The sequence below is a fragment of the Eublepharis macularius genome, chromosome 17, assembly GCF_028583425.1.
Source record: "Eublepharis macularius isolate TG4126 chromosome 17, MPM_Emac_v1.0, whole genome shotgun sequence".
Taxonomy (NCBI): Eukaryota; Metazoa; Chordata; class Lepidosauria; order Squamata; family Eublepharidae; genus Eublepharis; species Eublepharis macularius.
In genome coordinates, this window is record NC_072806.1 from 21296883 (window position 1) to 21319551 (window position 22669).

At 46.6% G+C, this 22669-nt stretch overlaps 1 protein-coding gene across 7 annotated transcripts in view; it reads left to right on the top strand.

Moving 5' to 3' along the window:
• LOC129344599 (elastin-like) overlaps window positions 1–18712 on the top strand; it is an 85145-nt gene extending 66433 nt beyond the window's left edge. For all 7 annotated transcript variants that reach the window (XM_055001375.1, XM_055001378.1, XM_055001379.1 and 4 more), the window contains 14 exons: window positions 293–391; window positions 2266–2331; window positions 3518–3634; window positions 6001–6045; window positions 6521–6652; window positions 7272–7319; window positions 7772–7810; window positions 8984–9067; window positions 12148–12189; window positions 12761–12784; window positions 14188–14229; window positions 15466–15498; window positions 15590–15637; window positions 17897–18712. In XM_055001375.1, the coding sequence (XP_054857350.1) occupies window positions 293–391; window positions 2266–2331; window positions 3518–3634; window positions 6001–6045; window positions 6521–6652; window positions 7272–7319; window positions 7772–7810; window positions 8984–9067; window positions 12148–12189; window positions 12761–12784; window positions 14188–14229; window positions 15466–15498; window positions 15590–15637; window positions 17897–17922 (845 nt within the window). In that variant the 3' untranslated portion in view covers window positions 17923–18712. The remainder of the gene's footprint in view (window positions 1–292; window positions 392–2265; window positions 2332–3517; window positions 3635–6000; window positions 6046–6520; window positions 6653–7271; window positions 7320–7771; window positions 7811–8983; window positions 9068–12147; window positions 12190–12760; window positions 12785–14187; window positions 14230–15465; window positions 15499–15589; window positions 15638–17896) is intronic.
• Window positions 18713–22669: the final 3957 nt, after the last annotated feature.

The following is a 22669-nucleotide window of genomic DNA, read 5'->3' on the forward strand; positions in this document are numbered from 1 at the left end:
AATCAAGCACTCGTGCCTGAGAATTAACTTCCAGAAATTGCTGGGAGTTCCAAACAGTGAACTCACAATGCATGTCTGCTTTGACAAGACTCTCAGGGCCAACCCAGAAACACTGTAATGTGTGTATAGAAACCAAGAGCAATTCTGTGTGAGGTGTAGAGTCCCCTTTAAACAAATGTCACCGAAGTTACTGAGTTCCTTCCTAACCTGACCATGTGTTTGGCCTTAGGCCTGCTTGTTGAAAAAAGGCAATTCCTCAATAGTTTAAAATAAATGAATATATGTTCCTCAGGGACTGGGGTGGCACCTGGCTTTGGAACTGTTCCTGGTGGCGTTGGACCCGGTGGCATTGGACTCGGTGGTGTGGGGCCTGGTGGCATTGGAACTGGAGGTATGGCATCAGGGTACAGGAACCAGTGTATGTGGTAAAGATGCTTTAAAAGAGAATAGCTTTTTTAGCTCCGTGTTGATTTCCGCAATGATCTAAAAGACGGGAAGTTCCCTTCACCCTGCCAGGGCAACCACAAGGTCTGAAATAACAGTCTTGTATTTGCAGGTAGCTTTGTTAGTCCAAGGTGAAATTCAAACTCAAAAGTTGTGTGATACCCTTTAATAAGACTAGCCAAAGTAACACAAACCCATATGTAAGGGCTAAAGTTCTCCAGAACGCTTCACTCGGGTAGATGTTAATAAGGGGACGGGAGGTTTTTAGGCTCCAGCCTTAAGATCTCTTGAGTGCACCCTGTGTAGAAAGCCAGGGAGATTTGAACAGATAACAGTGGTGCTGCATAGAGCAGGAATCGGGTGGCACCTTTGCTCTTCTGAGAAGCAGAAAGGGGCGGGGGGAGCAGCCTCCAGTTGAAAATATAAAAGCCCGAAATTGAACAAATGTCACTCTACCACCCTACCACTCTACCAACACTAGGCAAAATATGGTGTAATCATTATATTAAAAAAAACCAGAAATTGATGCACCAGGAAAGAGTCTACAGAAGTCAAACGGGGTGATATTACCCAGTGGTTTGCCGTAAGCACAGTCTGTTCCTCAATAATTTTCCTCCAGTTGAAGACTCCTTTTTCTTTGTCAGCTAAATTCAGGGATTTCTAAAACAGTCAAAGTAGTCATAAGAACATAAGATGAAGGCTGCTGGATTTGGCCAGTGGTCCATCTTGCCCAGCATGCTCTTCCACGCAGCAGCCAAACCAGTTGCCCTGGATAGGCAATAAACAGGGCAGAGAAGCCAAAGCCTCCCCCCCCACCCCCCACCAATGCTGCCTCCAGGCACTGGGACTGAGAGGTTTGCTGCCTTTGTATATGGAGGGTCCCATTAGTCACTGTGGCTAGTAGCTATTGATGGACTGTCCTCCATTCATCTGCCTAACCCCATTTCAAAGCCATCAGTCCTCCTGGCCATTGCCATGTCCCCTGGCAGTATACTCCACAACTTAATTACTCATTGTGTAAAGCAGTACTTCCTTTGGTCTGTCCTGAGTCTACTGCCCACCATCTTTCTTGGGTGCCCCTGCGTTCTCGTATTGTGGACGAGGGAGAAAAGGTTCTTCCTTTTCAGTTTTTACATCCCACGCATACTTTTCTAAACCTCTGTCATGTTCCCCCCGCTTTCGTCGCCTTTTTTCTGAACTGTACAAGTCCCAGACTCCTTCGCCTTTCCTCTTTAGCCATTTTGACCAGAGATGCCAGGGATTGAATGGGGGACCTTCCACATTCAAAGCAGATGCTCTGCCACCCTCCTCAGATCTTGTCTCTAATGCACATCTGTTTATGTACATGTCCGGTAGTGTCGTTTATGTACATGTCCGGCCTGCTATTTCCCATGCTGTTGAGGCTTGCTTGGCACAGTTGATAGGCATGCATTGTGGAACAAGGACAGGTGATTTCAGAAGAAAGGAATACAGTCTGTGCAAGAGATAAAGTAGAACTTTGGGCAGCGATTCTTGATGTGGGAATAAGGGTGCAACATGCACATGCCTGTTTTCATCTGTGCAGTGTTGGAGGATATGAAATTTTGTGCAATCTCCCTTTTGATGTTTTGCCATGCCACAAATATTTACCCAGGTCTCCTTCTATCTGGCCAGTGAAGATGAGGCATGAGAGGTCTCAATAATTCTTTCTTTCTTTCTTTCTTTCTTTCTTTCTTTCTTTCTTTCTTTCTTTCTTTCTTTCTTTCTTTCTTTCTTTCTTTCTTTCTTTCTTTCTTTCTTTCTTTCTTTCTTTCTTTCTTTCTTTCTTTCTTTCTTTCTTAGCACTGGTACCGGGGAGCCCTGCAGCAGCTGCAGCAGCAAAAGCAGCCGCCAAGGCAGCTAAATATGGTAAGTAAGAGGCTCATGGCACAGGTGAACCATCCAGCCTAGGATAGAAAAAGAGGGAAAATAAGGATATGAACAACAGCCTTGCAAATATGGACACTGGATTCATTGCCTGCAGCTATTTTTATTAGCCCACCAGATGACATGCAGCCAGTGTCTAGCATTTCTGGCTAAACGAAATAAAGGCACTCTTGTCGGGCCACCCTCCTCATTAGCCATAGGAGAGTGTGTGTTTGTAAGCTATGGTAGTTATGGGGTGGAATTTCTTTTTCTAAAATTTTCTTTTTTAGACATAGCAATGGGTTCCTCTTGTTCTCTTTTCTTCTTTCAAAAGAGAAATTCTTTGGTTTCTCATTCATTTATCTTTGAGGGTTGCTTTTTTTAACCGTGTGATAGAGTTTCTCATCTGTGGATTTCTGCCTGTTATTGTGCCACTGTAATATGATCCAAAGGGTAAAAGCAATCTGATGCACCAAGGATATGTTCAGACAAATCCTGACTTGTTTTTAATTGTTTGTTTAATGGCTCGCCATGGTTGTTTTCACGTGTCTTAACCGCCGCGCAAAATTGCACAAAACTCACGAAACGACGGTGTCTTCATGGCACAATTTCCTGTCATGATTCCGTTTCATGATTTCTGACATCATTGCGCTACAGAACGGAGTCATGACAGGAAATCACGCCATGAAGACGCCGTCGTTCTGTGAGTGTTGCATGATTTTGCACACCGGTTAAGACCTGTGAAAATGGCCCATGTTCTTAGTTTGTCAACTGTGCTCGTAATATATGAATTTCATATATTCATAGATATTTACATCAAATCTTCCTCTTTGTGAAAGAGGAATTGATTCAAAACTGACTCAAATTCCTATAAAGAGAAATAGAAATGGATTACTGGATTTCAGGGAGAAATTTGGCAAAGTGGAATTAAGAGAATTCCACTTATCAACCCTGTTGTAAACACACTGCCCTTTCCCTTTCATATAAGACTGTGATGTTCTAGACCCTCAGCAAGAGAAGGGAGGAGCACTCTTTAATCTTGTTTGCGGGCTTTAGGTTTCCAGTTGTTTGGGGTGCATTTTGCATTCTTGCATTATCGTAATAAAAGTGTGTACAGATGTTGATCTTGTGTCATTATAGGTCCTAGGTTGTTACTTGTAATTGTTAAATGTGAGCTTTAACTAAATAGGAGCTGGTGGAGCAAGAGGCCTGGTGCCCGGTGCCGGAGGAGTCGGAGGCCTGGTGCCCGGTGCCGGAGGAGTTGGAGGACTGGTGCCCGGTGCCGGAGGAGTTGGCGGCATTGGAGGTTAGCAGCCCTATGTGTGTACCGTTGTTGTGTTGCCCTGTTGCCTGCAGCATTTTTTCTCTTTTATTTCATATTTACATTTCTAGGCTTCTCTGGAGAAGAACGGTTCTGTCGGATTGTAATAGATTATTACAATCCAACAAAAACTAAATAACAGTGGTAAGACCAGTTCCCAAGCTGAAAAGCTCACTCAGTGAAAGCTCTGGAATGAAATGAGTATCTGATGAGTGTCCCTGGGTAGGGAGGTCCACAACGATAGGGGGCCACTACCAAGAAGGCTTGTTTTTCATTCCTCAGATATTTTTTCGGTTAGCCTAAGAATTCATGGGTTGCCTTGCCATGGATCCATTCCAGCAGTAGAAGCACTTTCCTCCGGTGGAAGGACCAAGATGCTCAGATGTAATTGTTAGGGTCTGTGGAATAGATCCACGGGCCACAATCCATTGCTACAGTAGTACTGTGATTTTTCAAACAATGTCACTGTGATTTTGAAACAGTGTTCCACGTAGGCGTTCTTCCCAGATTCCCTTCATCTGAATCTCCCTGGATGCTGGAGTTTCAAAGGATCTGGTCTAATTTCCAAATGCAGTAGAAACCCTCCAGGGTGTGGTGTGTTCTAAGTTCTGCGTTTTGTACAGAGCATGTACACATGCAGTCGAGCGTGCCCAGTTTGTTGGTGTATTTCCCGTGGTTCAAAAGGATCCCAACAAGCAATATTCATGAACAAAAGGATGCAGCTTTATTCAGCAGAAATAATAATAACAATCCTCCACCCACCCAGTAACCTTTATAAGGAGTCTCAGCCAGCAGTCCTTCCTAGCAGGGTGTGGGGGTGTGCTTCAAAAGCCAGGCAGTCTTACAGGCAGCCGCGCCAGTCCTTCCAAGCAACCAGGTCAGCCAACAGTCGGGCTACCCTTCTGAAAAGCCAGGTCCCTCTCTCAGAAGTTCTTCACCCTTGTCTAGCCACCCTTCCCATCACCAGGTGCTTGCAATCTACAGTGCTGTGTAGAGGTTAACTCCCTTCTGCTGCCCTGAGGCTGCTGTTCACGTGGAGAAGGGCTGTGTGGCTCACCACCTATCTCCTCCTTATCACAATGGTCTTCCAGCACTACAGTTGGGAATGCGATTATATATATAGTTGTTTCCAAATTCCTTTCATGTGAATATGTTTCACCAGAGGGCACGAATCCATCAGTAAAACATTGCAGAAAAGTAATCTGGATGCAGCTGTGAATACAATCTGAGCAAAGGTTGCTTTTTTGCAGTGTTTTATCAGTGCAGATTTGTGCATCAATAACTTGTGTCTATGTGGGAGAGAGGAGATTTAATGAACCGAAAGCACTAGTTTTGGCAAGATGTGCACTGTCTAATTCTGAAGTTAACATCAGAAATGTTCTTAGTTAAACCAGACTTCAGGGGGAATTCCATGACAATAAAGGAACGGAATGCAGGGAGTTTGTTTATCCCCCGTGCTCAGGAATCCTGGGGGTGGAGGGTTCTTGCGACTCTTTGTCGGGTCCCCTGGAATGATAAAATCAGGAGGAGTGGGAAAGCTTCCCTAAAAAGATAGCATTGCCCAATGCCCACCAATACCACCCTTCCCTGCAATTAAATCCACTGGGATGGCCCCAAAACGGGAATCCAAGGGCCTTTTTTTGACACTGCAGTCCTGTACAGACTTGCAGGCTTCTAAGCCCGTTGAGGCATAGATGGATATAACTCTGCTTAGGATTGCACTGACAGTAAACAAAATCTGCTGTGTGTTATTGGAACAAGACAAAAGATCGTAGGTCACCATGTTGGTCAATAGGAAAAGAAATGGCCGCATCAGACTTTTTTATTAGAAGCAGCTGAGACATCTCCAAGTGGTGAATAACCTTCAAGTTCCCCAGAACACTTCATCAAATGGACTGATCAGCACATAAACAACAAAAAGAGGTGGCAAGAGGAAAGGAAAAAAGGGTTTCAGATCAGGGTGCCCAGAGTTCGTTTGTTTTAATATTTTCTTTCATGTCCCTTGTTACAGGAACACATCAGAAATTATAAAGTCTCAAAATAAATGCGCGTCCTCAATTTGCAGCCCTCACTCGTTAAAGTTACCTCCTTCATGTTGCTCGTGCATGCATACATAGATGGATAAATTGAAGGCTTTCGTAGGTTACCAATGGAGGCCTGCAGCTCTACTTGTAAAGTGCAAAGCCTCCATGTTCAGAGGCAGTGTACCTGCAAGTACCAGATGCGGAGGGGTTGGGTGTCACTCATGAGCTCCCAGAGGCATTGGGCTAGCCACTGTCTGTGACAGAATGCTGGGCTTGAGGAATCATTTGAATAAGCTGGCCTGATGGATTCTTTCATTCCTCTTCTAGTGCCTGGGCTTGCAGCAGCAGCGGCAGCTAAAGCAGCGAAATATGGTGAGTCTTGCTTGCACCCCCTTGTACACTTGCGGACCCAGCTGTTCCGGTGGGGGGGGGGGCGTCTCTTCTCCTCTTGTCCCGTCTCACTGCTCTGCATAGCTGGCCACAGCTGTCTTTCCTGGGGAAACGCAAAATCACGGCTATTTGTGCGTGCACATTCAGCAAACACGTTCTGTTCAGCAAAAACATAGGATCAAGCCCCCGTTAATGTGAGTGAAGCCAGCAAAACTCTTTACTGGTTCGGGGCCCGTAGTGGGAACAAGGAGCCGGTGACAGGGTTAGAGCTTTTGTGTGAGAATGATCCAGGGAAGGCTTAATTTCAGCCAAGCACGGCTCTGTAATAGATGAGGTAATTGCCGTTGCTTATGCATAAACTAACCATAATCCAGGCAACTACGTCAGAGTGGATGTCTTCAGCACCTTTTGTTTTAGGAATTTAAAGCTCTGAAACTAACTTTCAGTCTCTCTGCAGGTGCTGGAGCAGGAGGCGTTCCTGGAGTAGGAGGCGTTCCTGGCGTGGGAGGCATTCCTGGCGTGGGAGGTGTTCCTGGCGTGGGAGGAGTACCCGGTGTAGGTGGAGTGCCTGGTGGTGTACCTGGTGCAGGTAACTGATTCTTTTGCTATTCTTGGGGATCCAGGATTCCGTAAGAACTGCCCTCTCCCATATGAATTTACCCATGCGTAAAGATCTTCCTTCTGACTCCAGGTCCCTGCACTGTCGGCTGTGCAATGGATCTGAATTTGGGACAGGGCCTTTTCTGTAGTGGCACCTCGGAACTCCGTCGAAAGAGGTCTGCTCTGCCCCGTTTCTCAAGGCAATCTGGTTCTGATCTCTCCCAAGAGTTTTTGGCCCTGCCAATGATCAGAAAATTGCTGATCTGATTTTTTTTGTTAACGAGCTTCCGTTACTGGTAACTGCAGCTCAGTGAGTTTGTTTCAAGCAGTTTGTTCCATCCACATTGTTTCAATTTGATGTGTGCTTCAGGGTTTTAATATATAGTATAGATTTTTTCCACTGATTTTGTTGGCAGCCTTGTAGATGGGGCCTGTTCTAAAAATGTTTTAAGCGAATGATCTTGGTGCTCCGATCCTCCTCACTTGCGAATCTTTGTTTGCGAGGTGTTCCTTTGGTAAGCCTGGATCACGTAGATCAAGATGGCCTAGCCTGAGGCCAAGCCAGAAGGTGAGTTCTGACGGAAGTTATTTCTCTCCATGCCTTACAGGGATCCCCCAAATTGGAGCACAGCCCGGAGCCAAGGCTGCCAAATACGGTATGTATGTGGAATTAGAACGCCCTGTGCATCCTCTTGTCAAAAAGGTGTGTGTGTGGATCCAGCAGCACAAAGGAAACCATGTAAGAGACTGCAGAAGTCATTTCTGGTCCCAAGCCCAGTCCCAGGTGGCTTCTCACATCCCCCATGAATTAACCCCATGAAGTCATCTGATAAGACGGTCTCCTTTACAAGCCCCACTGAAATCACCGGGAATTTCGCCTGCTCATATTTATCTGCCTCTAATAACGGCACTTCAAATCCGCCGGCTAAAGGGGCTGGCTTCACTGTAGCGCATGTGAAGGCCACCTGACGGCCATCCCTAGACCAGAAAGAAAGATACGGCAATGAAAGACAGGACTAGAATGCGGTTCCAAGACATGGACGTCACCCTGGATCTGCTTAAGTGAAAAATGTATACATGCTTCTCATTTGTGTCCTGTCTATAACAGGTGTTCCAGGAGCTGGACTGGGTGGAGTCGGCGTTCCAGGTATGATGGGTGATACAGATAGGGGTGGGTTGGGAGGGGGCACTGGTTGCAAGGAATCCTGGGAGATGGTGGCCTTCTGTGCAGATGGAGCATTCCGTTTGTAGGACGTAGACATAGCTTCCAGTGCAGCCTTCGGCTGTGTTGAAAGCTGGTTTCCTCCCTGGCTTTCCAGCTCAAGTGACCGTTACTCTGCACTTTACTTCTTTTACAAGTTCTCCACAGAGCCAAGCCATGCTCCACGCAAACACACATCACCTCGGATGTTGGCTTCTACATAAAAAAATGAGTGTGCAAATAGGCTCAGAAAGCTGCCCCTGTGCAAAAACATTGTGGAGGGGAGACAGTTCCCCATTTCTGCTGCTCCACATGGAGGTATTTTGCGCAGCCCAAAGGAGAAAACTCCCCCGCACTGGATTTGCACAGGGGGAAAAAGCCTGGGAGGAAGGCAGGAGCTCTCCGTCCCCCAGCGGCAGCTTTCTGAGCCCATTTGCACTCTCTTGTTTTTTTAAGAGAAGCCAAAACCCAAGCTTATGTGTGTCTGCGTGGAGCACAGGTTGGCTCCATAGAAAACTCTTAAAAGAAGTAATGTGCAGAGATGAATTGTGGGAGATGAACGGTCAACCAAATGTCTTCTCCCCACGGAACCCTCTTCTGCCACCTTCCTTTTGTTCTTCTGTTTAGAACTTGAAGCAGGATCTCAGCCATGCAAATCTCAGCCGTCCATGAGCTCCTAGAAAGGAGTGAGAGGCGAGCCAGTTTTTCTGAGCTTTGCACACATGCACATATGCACACACATGCACACTCACACACATTGTTTTTAATAATACTGACCTACATCGTAGGGCTGTTCATAAAAATTATGTGCAAAGCTTTTGGAGGACTTAGGGAAAGTGCTCTGTTGATGTGAGGTATTGTGGTGAGATTTTGTTCTGCATTAAAAAAATCAGGAATAACTGGTGATAACCTGTTTTGCTTGTGTACTTGCAATCACAAACATGGATCAGGACCAAGGCTACCAATACATCAGCAGCGATTCTGTCAATTGAAAGAGGACTGGTCCACAGCTGACCAGCCACTCAGCCCGGCCTTCATTTTGAGCCACAGTGTGGTTTGGAATCACCGCTGGGGCTGGGCACTGAAGCAAAGTTTCTCACAGAGCCTGTTTTTCCACAGGCCTTGGCGGCCGAGGAGGATTCGGAGTCCCCGGTTGGGGGGGTGTCGGAGTCGGAGGCGTGGGAACTGCAGGGCTGACTCGCGGTGTGTAGAGATGCTTCTCCCAGATCACCTAAGGGCCAGAAAGGCCCCCATCTTCCCACACTCCCTTCTCAAGTCAGACAAACAGAAAAAAACAACCACAGCCACTGGGCAATGAGTCTCTGAACCCAAATTCTGCCCAAATTGGAAATCAGAGTCATATTGTTGGCATTTGACTCTTAATTGTTGAATCTGAAGACTACACTTTTATTTTATTTCTTGAAACATTTATATAAACTTCTATTCTATTCTATGAAACATTTATACCCTGCCTTTCCTTTTTTATTTATTTATTTATTTATTTGTAGTCCACTCTCCCCACATGCAGGCTTTTGGATCAACACAGCTTATAAAAACATTACAACTTAAAATTAAATAGAATCTCTTAAAAATCCAAATGCTTTCTCCCTCCTAAAAGAGGCCTACACCCTATCAAGCGCTTATGTACAAATCTGACACGTTCAGAGTTTGCGCCCTAAAGTTCTGCCATCCACGCCCTACCTCAGCCCAGCTGCATCCCAAGCTGAGTTTGCATTCTTTTCTATACTGCTTTGGATTGTAGAAAAGCATTTTACAAATATCTTTAGAGATTTAAACGGTTGCTGAATGTAAACACTCAAATCAGGGGCACGCATGTTCACATGTTGGTTTTGCGAGCTTTTGGTGTAGTTCTCAGAATTAGTTTGAGAATTTCGTTTCCTCCAGCTATAATGTGCTTTATCAGCAATTTTGTTATTATTTTCTTTATTATTTCTTTATTATTTTATTGTTTATTAACTTTTCTGTTAAATGTTTCATTATTGATTAATGAAGGATTGGGCCAGCTTCATAGCTAATTTGGCTGCATGACGCAGGATCCAGGAATACTTTCACACTGTACATGGCAAATGTGTGTTTTCTGCATGAACACTATGGTTCCCATAGCAATATGTGAATGCCCTACATTAATATACCTGGATCTTTAAACATCCCTGTAAAATGTACACATCTGGTGAGCCTGGTGCAACCAAGGTGCATGCACTCACTATACAGTCATATAGACATGATATGTTTGCTGATGGAAACAGATATGTAGGCAGCAAGCAAGTCTACCTTCAAATTTGCAAAGCTGCCTAAAGTAGGGGCTTAGATCTTGGCATCAAAGGAGAGAATCCAGTATTGTCTCCGTAGAGCCCGGCTGAAGGAGACTTCGGAGAATCTCTATTCCAACCCCCCCATCAAGCAAAATATGGGGCTCCACAAAGAAAGTGAACCATTGAAAACCAACCCTACAAGGAGGGACATTCCAGCTCCAATTAGGAGGGGAGTGATAACCTGTTATAACTGGCAAGAAGAGGGACACATACAAGCAAGTTGTCCAAGATTAGAAAAGGGAGAACTAAGCTCCGTTTTGCAGCTGTGCTGGAAAGGCAAGTTAACTTTATAGCCGTAGCTGCTCTCAACAATCACGCACAGAGTTTGCTGCCTGAAATGAAGTTTGTGCATTACATGAAAAACATAAGATGTTGCCCTGCTGGGTCAAACCAAAGATCCATCTGGTTCAACATCAGCTTGAGAAAATCACAAGCAGGGCAGGAAGGTGATGCCCCCGCCCCAGCATCTGCCATTCAGAAGAGTCTAGCAGCACCTTGTGACCCAGAGCTCTAGTCCACAAAAGTGTATCTTGTTTGCCTTTTATGGTGCCACCAGAATCCTGATTTCCCCGACCCGGCAGTTCCAAGCTAGCCTGATCTTGTCAGATCTCAGAAGCTAAGCAGGGTTGGCTGTGGTTAGTACTTGGATGGGAGACCATGTGGGAAAACCAGGGTCACGATGCAGAGGCAGGCAATGGCAAACCACCTTTGCTCATCTCTTGCCTTGAAAACCCTGCAGGGTCGCCATAAGTTGGCTGCGAATTGATGGCATTTTACACACACACACATTATCCTGGTTATTCTTACTTCCACGGACTAACACAGCTTCCCCTCTGGAATTCTGAACATGGAAATGGTATTTTGTTGCCATCACTATTGCTAGTCTCTTTCACTAGGACTCTGCATGCAGCTATAATCGGGGTCAGCCTAGAACAACCGCAGATTCTGCTGGGCTCTGCCTACCACCCAACTCTTTGCCTGTCACACACCTGCACACCTTCTACGTTATATCCCCTTGTCATGGACAGGCTTTTCCACTCCTGCTTTTATTCTGAAATGTCAGCATCCAAGCTTTCCTCCAAGTCAACTTCTAACAGTCTCAGCAATTCAAACAGTAAAGAGTCCAATAGCACCTTTAAGACCAACCAACTTTATTGTAGCATAAGCTTTCGAGAACCGCAGCTCTCTTCGTCAGATGCATGGAGCCTCTGACGCAGAGAGCGGTGGTTCTCGAAAGCTTATGCTACAATAAAGTTGGTTGGTCTTAAAGGTGCTACTGGACTGTAGTATTTTGCAACTACAGACTAACACGGTTACTAACTCTTCTGGAGCAATTCAAACAATGAACTTAGATGAACAAGAAATCCCTTCTCCACTCAGCTTCCCAGTCTAGTGCTCAGATAGGGTTGCATGGCGTAGGGTTGCCAACCTCTAACTGACACCTGGAGTTTTCCAGGAATTGCAACCGATCTCCAGATTACAGAGATCAGTTTCTCACGTGGAGGAAATGGCAACTTCTGAGGGCAGACTCTGCGTCATCACATCTCTGAGCGGAACCACAAGTGACAAAAGGCACAGGTTGGACACTTGTCAGCTTCCCTCAAGTTTTGATGGGAAATGTAGGCAGCTTGGCGGAATGTTGGACAAGTGACAGTTGAAAAGTCCATTGGACAGCAGTCAGAGAGCCAAGCTGCAAGACTAGGATGCCTACATTTCCCATCAAAACTTGAGGGAAGCTGACAAGTGTCCAACCTGTACCTTTTGTCACTTGTGGTTCTGCTCTCTGTTGAGTTGCCTCCTTTAGGCACCGCCCCCAAATCTTCAGGAATTCCCCAAGCCAAAGTTGGCAACCTTTATTCTCACCACATCTCCAGTTAGCGCCAGGAGCCCTGACATGCACACAGTTCCTTTCATGACAAAATTATGACTTTTTCTTGTTCTGTTGCACAGTGATGGAGTATCCAAGGCCTGTTGTTAAACCACCCAAACCAGGTAATATGAAATTGGGTTTTCCATTAAGAGATGGTTGTGGGGGGATCTACAGGGCTTGACGGAAAGAGGAGAGCACAAATTATCTTTGGTCTGTCTCCCAGGAGATTCAAGCGCTCCAGGGTGCAGGCTTATAGAGCCTATTGAAGGACTTTCCCCCCCAAATAGCAGATTTTTGTGAAGCCTCTGCATTTGTGCACAAAGTTTAGTTTTTGTGATTCAGACAGAAGCATAACAATAGATGCTACAGGCACTTCCACAGGTATTATTTTACACCGTTTTAACTCTCGTGGCTTTCCCCAAAAGATCTTGGGAATTGCCTTGGTGAGGGTGGTGCTAGGGACCCTTCTGTCTCTTCTTCCGTCATGTCTTCCACTCCTCCCTCTTCTGGTTTCCAAGGAGGTTCACAGGGCAGGGAATGATAGGACTAGAATGAGACCGAGTGGGGGAAGCCGTGGCAGAAGTGGGAAATCACAAGGTACAGTGCCAGTGTTTGGTTATGCAGCGCCAACTGTGCCCTAATTGACCCCTCTGCTGACTAAAAGTTGTTTTTTTCCATCCTTTGTCCCTGCAGGTTTTGGTGGAGTTCCACAAGATGGTGAGTCTAGTTTTTCAGATGTTCTGATCCATAATGTGCCCTGACCTGGATAGCCCCAGTGAGCCTGATCTCATTGGATCTCAGAAGCTAAGCAGGGTCGGCCTTGGTTGGTAACTGGATGGGAGACCTCCAAGGAAGAGCATGGTTGCAGAGGCAGGCAATGGCAAAACACCTGTTAGTCTCTTGCCACGAAAACCCCACAAGGGGTCACCATGTCAGCTGTGACTTGAAGGCACTCTCCACCACCACCATCCATGGTGTAATCATAGGAGCTGAGGTTCCTCTGTGGCGTAAGAGAGAGTCTTAGGATGGAAACCCTCCCCTCTAATCTCAGTGGCTGGCTGCAGCTTCTTAGTGACGGAAGACACAAGCCGGCCCTTCGGTTCAGTTTTTTCGCATCTTCTGTAGCATTTGAAAGGGGCTTCCCCAGTGGATCCTCCTAGTTTTGACCAGGTCATGGGTGAATTTTCTATTGAATGAACTTCTGGTTGCTTTGACCCTCACTTGGTTACTAGACACTGAAGGCTAGTGGCTGAATTTGTGGACACATGGTTGACCCTCCTTTGAGGTGACTCAAGGAGAGATGCCCAAGGCAAGGCTTATGCATCGGGGGGCGGGGTTAGTTTAGAAGAAAGGTAACTAAGGGATGATATGATAGACATCTATAACATGGTAGATCAAGATGGGTAGCCATGTTAGTCTGTCTGTAGTAGTAGAAAAGAGCAAGAGTCCAGTAGCACCTATAAGACTAACAAAATTTGTGGCAGGGTAGGAGCTTTCATGAGTCATAGCTCACTTATTCACATTGGTATCTGAAGAAGTGAGCCGTGACTCACGAAAGCTCATACCCTCCCACAAATTTTGTTAGTGTTATAGGTACTACTGGATTCTTGCTGTTTTCTACATCTATAAAATGATGCATGATGCCGAGAGAGATGTTTCTCCCTCTTCTATGATGCCCCAACGTGGAGTCACCCTACAAAACTGATCAGCAGGAGATTCAAGGCTGTTAAAAAATAAATGCTTCATACAGCAGCGTTGTGGGACTCATGGCCACCAGATGTCGAACTGGCCACTAGATTAGATGGGGTTAGACAAATTTATGGAGGATAGGTCTACTGCTGATTACTGGCCGTGAAAACTGAATGGACCTCTGGGGCTCACAGGCACAGTGCCTCTTACTGTCAAATGCTGGGGAGCAGTCAGCAGATGGGGGCAGGTCCTGCTTGGAGCATCTGACCAGCTACCACTGGAAACAGGGTGCTGGACAAGGGAGATCATTTTGCAGACCAGCATGATGGCTCTTATGTGCCAAGGAGGAACCTTTACAGGTGAACCAGACGTCTGACCTGCATGCACCTTGAACCTCTTTTGACTCCTCCTCTCTCTCCTTTTCATTGCAGGGGGTGCTGTCCCTGGCTATGGGTTATCTCCCATTTATCCAGGTACGTTCTCTGGATCAGTTTCCATTAGATCTGGATGCTGGGCAGAACAAGACTGAAGCCTTGCCCAAAAAGGCCAGTGGTGGCTGCTGGAAATGCTCATAGGTTGAGTTCAAAGGAGGCGACAGCTGTGCTGGGCAGAGGGGAAACATACGGGAAGTCTCCCCTGGTTCAGCCTCCACACACTGCAATATTGGGTGCTGTTATACTACTAGTAGTAAGCAGCTTAGTAATGTGCTACTACTAGGACAAAGTAACTGAGTAAATTAATTTAATTTAATTTAATTTATTATATTTATATTCCGCCCTCCCTGCTTTCGCAGGCTCAGGGCGGATAACAAATACAAACATGTTTAAAAACATTTAAAAACATTAAATAATACATTTAAAAACATTTAAAAACATTAAATACATTAAATATAACAAGCGTTCAGTGCATGGATTCAGACTCTGCCTCAGAAGGCTTACTGTCTTACACTGGGCAGACAAGATAGGGGGAAGGTTAGCTATTGATCATAAATGGAGAGCCAGCGTGGTGCAGTGTTTAGCGTGTCGGACTAACATCTGGGAGACCCAGATACAATTTCCTTCTCTGCCCAGGAAGCTTGCTGGTTGACCTTTGGCCTGGCATTCCCTCTCAGCCTAACCCACCTCACAGGGTTGTTGTAAGGATTAAATGGAGGAGAAGAGAATGATGTAAGCCACTTTGGATTCCCCACCGAGGACAAAAGTTGGGTATAAATGTACACAGGTCAATAAGTGTACCACCTTAATCACCTTGGAGGAAGGGCAGGAACAAAATGTGCTAGCTGGATAAATAGCAGGCATCAGAAGAAGAGAGAGCATGTTGAGAAATATTAATTGATGCCAGTGTGGTGTAGGGGTTAGAGTGCCAGACTAGGATCTGGGAAAGCCAGGTTCAAATCCCCACTCTGACATGGAAGCTCTCACGGGGTGACGTTGAGCGAATCACTCTCTCAGCCTAACCTACCTTGCAGGGTTGCTGTGAGGGTAAAATGGGAGGAGAATAGAATAGTGTAAGCTGCATTGGGGTCTTCTTTGGAGAGAAAAGCAGGGTATAAATGAAGTAAATAAATACGTACTTGGGAGGGTTTTTTTTTCCTGATTCTCTTCCCTGGGACTCTTAGTGTGGCCCTTTGTATATGGGGGGCGGGGGAGCCATTCAGATGGGGGCGTTGCTGTGTTAACCAGATTCTTCGGTTTGTCTTTGGTTGGCAGGAGGAGTAGCTGCAGGCCAATTGGGCTATGGTGGTAAGTGTCAGTATTTGCTGGGGGGGCAGGGAGGAAGACCCAAAGAAGTGATGCTGCTCATCTCACTGGATGCTTTCCTCTCTCTCCACAGGAAAACCCCCCAAGCCCTACGGAGCCCTGGGCGCACTGGGTTACAGAGGTGGGTGTTGTTACCCCGACAGGTTGCTGTTTTATTTGGCTCATATGACCTCCATGTTCCGAGGCAGTCTACTTCAGAGTGTCAGCTTGCAAGGGAACAAACCACCAACAGAGGAAAGATTATACAGTTCTAGAATTCAGTGCCCGCCGCCCCCGCCCCCAAAAGCAGATCATAAGGGGTTGGGCTGCAGCACTGTGCTAGTTCAAATCCCACTACTCCCTTGAGCTCAGCAGGTGGCCTGGGGTAAGCCTCAGCCTCAGCTCCCCAGCTGTATTGTGCAGATAGTAATAACACCAGCTTTCTTCACTGCTCTGATTGGGTCACTAATCTGTCTAGAAGAGAGGTGTATAAGTACAGTTAGTAGTAGTAGTAGTATAAGCACTTCTGGGAGCACCGAGTTGTGACCCCTGACAGTTCTTCCAGCAGTTTGTTGCATGAGTAGTTGAAGAACAGATTTGCTGTTGGACGAGATGGGGACAGCTAGAAGGGCCTGGGTGGTTTGAAAAAGAGATGGGAGTGAATCATAGCTGTGATGGGAATCAAAGATACTGGACTGGATATGCTCCCCATGACAACCATGGCATTTACCAATATGCTTTCTGATGCCCCCTTCCTCTGTCCTTAAAATATCTCTTCCCCAAAGCAAAGAGCAAATCTTGGCTTTCCTTAACATCATTGGAGCTGGAGGGGCTTCAAGAAGTTGCCAAGAAACATCACCATTGAGTCTACAGAGAACACCCTTTCAGGAATAGGATGCTTGGCTTGGAACCTCCCAACATTTTATGCCTGGGGCCTTCCCCCATGGCAGCCATTTTGTGCCTGGGGCCTTCCCCCATGGCAGCCATTTTGTGCCTGGGGACTTCCCCTATGGCAGCCATTTTGTGGTTGGCTGTGCCCACAGGCTTAGCAAGATTAGAGACTTCTACCTAAACCATGCTCTGAAGTCACATCACCTTGATCTCACTACAGAGGATCTCAAATTTCTTATCCCTCATACAAAAATCTCCATTCTGATTTCTTTCTGTAAATTGAACCCACAAAACTTTATTTTTTGTGCCCGTTTCTGTTCCCTTATACCAAATCATTCATATAAAATGGGAGCATCGTCAGTGCTATTTGTGCCTCAGTTAACTGGCATTATGCACTGTGTGTATATTATATATGTAAATACAGTGTGCATATAGAAAATATACATGATACGAAATGGATCTACAACCCCAACAGTGAAATTCGGGGAACTGGAATCACTGGTAGATATAAAAAAAGAAACAAAACGGGACATTCCTCCAGTTCTTAAGCTCCAATGAATCTACTTAGCAAAGGTTTGGAGGGGGAGGGTTGGTTGGATTCACCTTGTGAGGTCCATATCTGATGTCTCTCACGATGACCCACATCCCGAGTTCTAGTTACGGAAGCAGTTCAGTTATAGCTCAAGGAGCAACCATTGCTGATTGTATTGCTGGCAAAATTTAAGAAAATGTGAGCTGAGCACATGGCCACATGAAATTGCCTTGTACTAAGTCAAAACCTATCTGGGGTTTATCATGGTCACTTATTAGCACCAGAGCCTTCGGAAAGGCAAAGCGGGTTCTCTGCTACAGCTCCTATCCAAAGCAGCTTTGAAATAGGTCTTCAGATTTTACATGAGGATGCAAAGAAAAGTTACACAGCCCTCCTCTACTGTATCACGCCCCAGTCAGGTTCTAGACTCCAGCTTTGGTTCCGCCATCATTTGTGGCTCAACATAGCTTAACGGCAGTCAAGAACCCAGCTGAAACTGCACCAGTGTTACTGTGTTCACAATACACTAAAAAATTAAAATGTGAACATTTGGAATTCCCAATTTCCAAAGCAGATCCATTTGTATAACACTTCTTTTTTTGTAATAAGAAGTCGTGACTTTTTTAAAAAGAAAAATGGACTTCGCCGTTACATTTGTTGTCCTGCCTTTCCTCTAAGGATCTTAGGAGGCAAACAGGAGGTTGGATCCTGCCTTGATGATTTCCAGTTCTCTTTGCTTCACCGCCGCCTGCCTTTGCTCAAGTTTCACAAAGCCCAGCATAGTTCCAGGATCCGGGATCCCTTTCCTCTTTTCAGCAGCGGGAAGGCCGGAAGGCTCCAGCTCGGTGTTCTCTTGCCCCCACCCTGAAAAACCAGTTTTGCTTTAGGCTTAGCTCTGCTCCAGACTGGCAGGCGAAGAGTGTGTTCTTATTCTGCAGCTGGTACTGACGATCATCTCTTTCTCTCTCTCCCTCGTAGGTGGAGTTGGCCGCAAGAGAAAGTAGCCCTGCTGGACTTCACACCATTCACCTCATGAACTTTGGTGCTATTGCCTGGTTTCCAATGTACCTCCCCGCCCCAAATCCAGCAGAGATTCCACCACCACCTCCGCCACCTCGTGCCTCGCCCCACGTCCCCCAGCCAGTCTCCGCCCCTTCCATCCCTCTCACTGGTGCTACAACCATCCTGTGGGGACCACCCTCCCACACCTTCCACTCCCCTGGGGCTCTTGGGTGCTGCGGCCAAGGAGGGGCTGCGTTTGGAGGGGGCTGCCCCAGCACTTTAACCTGCTCCTGAGCCCCGTGACCACACGCGGGGGTCAGTAGCCCTGGCCAGTCGGCCCTGCCCCCTGTCAAGTCTCTCTGCAGGCTCCTCTTTGGATATAAGAGGGGGGTGTCCCCAGTTAACCCGGGGCCCATTAACTGGAGCCCTTTTCTCTTACCCCGACATGCTGCCTGCTTACATGGGGAGCAACTCGGGTCAAGCCAGCAGCACCAATGGGATTAAACTCGATTCCACAGTGGCTGCTAGCTGCCAGAACCCGTGACGGATTAACCCCGCCAGTCTGCGTCCGGCATATCTAATGGTGGGCAGCGTCACTTCGTCTAGATCCGAGCAAGCGGGCTGTCCTGCGCCTGTCCCGGATCCCCGTCCATGACCGGCTGACCTGCTCCACATCTTCATGCTAATCACTTCGATGTAACTGGGATGGGACACTTTTTATAAAGGAGAACCGTAACTGCTTTCCCCCCCTAAAAATAAAAATCAACTAATAAAATAACTTTTTAAAGGAAATGTTGCTTCTGGTTTCTTGAGAGCTGTACCATGCAAAAGAACTGCAAGTACAAAAATTTCAGTCTGGCCTGCCACCCAGTTTGGATGCCCTAAAGCAGGGTGAAGGAATCATACCTTACATGTCTCTGAGCTTGTGCAGAGTGCATTTCCGTTCGGTGTTGCGTGCTAAAATTAACCTCTGCGCCTCTTAACTGCACAGCATCATTTTAATGCCAGAGACCTGCTCCCAGATATTTATGCGATTTACAGCATTTATACCCTACTTTTCCTGCTAACAGAGGCCCAAATCAGCTTATGTCATTCTCCTGTCCTCCATTTTGTCTACACAACAACACTGTGAGGTAGGTCAGGCTGAGAGTCAGTGACTGGCCCAAGGTCACCTATCAAGCTTCCATGGCAGAGGGGGGATTTGAACCTGGGACTCCCAGATGCTAGTCGAACACACTACACCATGTTGGGGGTGGGGGATGTGGTTTGAATCAGCCTGGAAAATAGTGGCTTGTCTCAGAGCACAGGCCTAGCAAGCTCCGCCCAGTTTGATTCTTCATATTCAATACAGCTGCATGGAGAAGTACAAGGAGCTGGAGTGTAATTCAGTATTGTAATAAGATTCTGGTTTAGGCAGCGCTGCTAAGCATTCAGCCATTCACGTATCATAACCCTGACAACAACCCTCCAAGGTAGACCAGAATTATCATTATCCCTACATAATGGAGGAGGTTGAGTGGTGTGACAAAGGCCGTTTTGTGACTGGCAGAGGGGAGGTTTGAACCCATTCACAGCTCAGACACTGTAGTTAGCTAACTAATACTACAGCAGCACTTCTGGGGAAAGCCTTCGTTTCTCCCTATGAGACAATGCTTTAAAGTGTGCTCCAGTGTGTTGGTGACCAGACCTTACTGATTTCCAAGGCTCCTCCAACGACCATAATGATTTGTAGTATAAGGGTGATTCTTAATTTTAAAAACACACTCATAGCCAGTGTCTCACTTGCCGATTACTACACAAGCGTACTTTTAACTCTTCGCTTGCTTGTGGCAGCAGAAAGGAATCCTACATTTATTGGCTGTGGAGAATTAAGATATAGAGGAGAATCCTCATTGAAGTTTAGTGACTTGAGACTTGGGAGAGGTGAGTAAATCCCAGATCCCCTGTGGCAGGACAAGGTGAATGAAGGGCCAGTTTTGCCACAACCCCTCATTCCCACAATACTGCAATTCATACCTTTTTACATATTCACAAAGACACAGAATACTTGTACATCTGTTTTTCTAAATTCCTGCTGTATAAAATCCATACACAGCTATCCGTCTACAAGGGACTACTGTTAATTAAACACATTTTGGTACCTCCTCCTCCTAGAGTTGCCAGGTTACCCCCCTCTCTAGTAACCAGCAGGAGACTTAGCTGGCAACACGCTGATGTCACTTCCTGTGTGCCTGGAAGTGACATCAGTGTGTTGCTGGGAGCACTCTGGCATTTATACTTTTTCTCCGGGACACAGAAAGCCTTAGCCCAAAACAGCAACTACTGACCAAAAAGCTTCACAATGCAAACTACCAACAAAGCCCAACAGAACCAATGTCAGACCAGATAATCCCAGCAAGACCAGTGCCAAAACAGAGAATCTCAGCAGAACAAAATTGAAACAAGGGCCATTGTTACAAGCCCAAAAGAACCAGTGTCATTCATAGATGCCAGGCACAACCCATGGCCAATGCAAGCCCAACAGAACCAACATCAGATCAGAGAAACCCAGCATCCAAACCGACAAGCCAGTAGTACCAAGGCAGCCATCCAGACCCAGCAATGGTATACGGCAAACAAGCAACATAAACACACAATAATGTTGCCTTCCTCCTCCTGTTGCCTGGGAAACATGCAAAGGGGGGGGGGCGCTTCTGCAGCCTTTAAAAGGCCCCAATATATCCAAATTTCTTCAGGAATGTAAATACCGGTTGATCCAAATACACCTGAACAAGCTGGATATATCTGGATTTACCTGAACAATACCGAAACTTTAATTTGGGGCTATATTCTTAAACCGGATATACTGGCTCACACATCCCTATCTATTAAGTATTGGAACGTTTCACCTCAACATATCTCGGACTTCTGCTCCTCTTCCTCCTCCTCCCTCGTGTCTATTAATCTTTATGAGCCATCCACAATCATAATGAATTCATGCTTCAACATATTTAAGGCAGCAAGATCAGAGAGACGGAAAGAGGCTCTCAATGGCTCCCTTCCCTGTTATGGAATTCTTCCTCACTGCGGAGGCATCAGAGTCTCTGAGCATCTTTCAGAAATGCTATAAAACATTGGGGGGGCGCCTTTAGGGCTCGGTAGCAGTCTGAATAGCTTAGACTAGCCCAAGCTTGACAGGGCTCAGAAGCTAAGCAGGGTTGGCCCTGATTAGTATTTGTATGGGAGAAGACCAAAGAAGGCCACGGTTGCCACACACAGGTAGGCGATGGCAAACCACTTCTGCTCATCTATTACCTTGAAAACCCCATGAGGGAGACGCTGTCACTCAGTTGTGCATTCACAGTGCTTAGTTGTTATTCTCAGGCCTCTGGGTCCTCCTGAGTTGAGAGAGGATGAGAAAAATTCAATTTCCCTGACTGAATTTTATTCTTTTCTACTGGCAGACAGTTGCATTTGGTTGCCAGCCCTAAAGCTTCCAACACAGGGCAGGCCACGCATCTAAAATCAACATCTTTGTCAGTAAACTTTTGCAAATGCTGTGTATGTTGACTTATTTATACGCCACCGTATCCCTGCAAACTTAAGGTAGTTAACAAAACAGCAAAAACTTAAAAGGGCCCCAAAATGGAACTTTGTGGAACCCCAGAGGCCAAAGGCCTGAGCTGGAGTCCCATAACCAGGCCTAAAACCAGACTGGACAGGATATAAATTACCTGTCTCATCCAGGAAAGGAGAGCTTGACAGCCTCTTTGAGGCTGCATCGCGCTGCTCATCTCCCTCTGGAGGGGGGCAAGTGGAGCTCTCCTGCCCGCCCGCACCCCCTAGGCTTGACTCCCTCCCATGTGTGACCTTGAGCCCCGCGCCGGGGGTGGCCTCTCCAGTGCCCCTGACGCATTGGGAGGGACGAGGGGATACGTTGTTTCTTTCCCCTTCCTCCCTGCAAGAGCCCTCGCAGGTCCCGCACTCGCCTTGACTCGCCTGTTCCCATTTAGAGAGGTCAGCCGGGGCTCAAGCCGGCCACATCTGATTTTATTGGAACGGAGCGCGGCTTCTCTGAGCATCTGCAGACTGCCTTTCCTCACCATGGACTAGCCATGCCACAGCAAGGATGCTTCTTAGCCCGAGGGGATTGCTTTGCTGCCCAGGTTGTTGGCCCGGGCTGATGCCACGCAAGGTTGGCAGAAGCGCAGAAGCCCGGCTGTTGGGAGCTGTCCAGGGTGCTGCCCTCTCTCCAGGCATGAGGAAGGCCCACAAAAAGAAGAGGGAACCGGGAAGGGGCTGGGGGGAGCAGAGAGACTTTTATTTCCTTTTCTAGATTTATTAATGCTTTAGCATTTCTGTTTAGGCTCATATCAGTAGAGCTGGGTGAGAATGCCAGCGTTAAAAAGATGGAGGGAGGCTGCAAGTTTTCCAAAGTCGCTGCTCTCCCAAGCCCCTTTCTATCACTCTTGTAGTCCTTTTTGATTCCACAGCCAAAGCAGAAGAGGTGGAGAATGCGAGATGAACAAAGGTGGGAAAAGCCCAGAACTCCATCCACACTGGGATTAATAAGTTATATCCTTGGAGGCACCCTCCCTCCATGACAATCAGCATTCCGAGGTCAAAACAGGTTTGATGGGTTTAAGCCCTGGCTGTTTAAATCCCAGTCAGTTCTACCCCAAGGTCACCAACTTAATACCCTCAATCCACTCCTGTTTCCCTGTTTGGGAGTGAATCAAGGCACACTTCCATTTATTATTTATAGAAAGC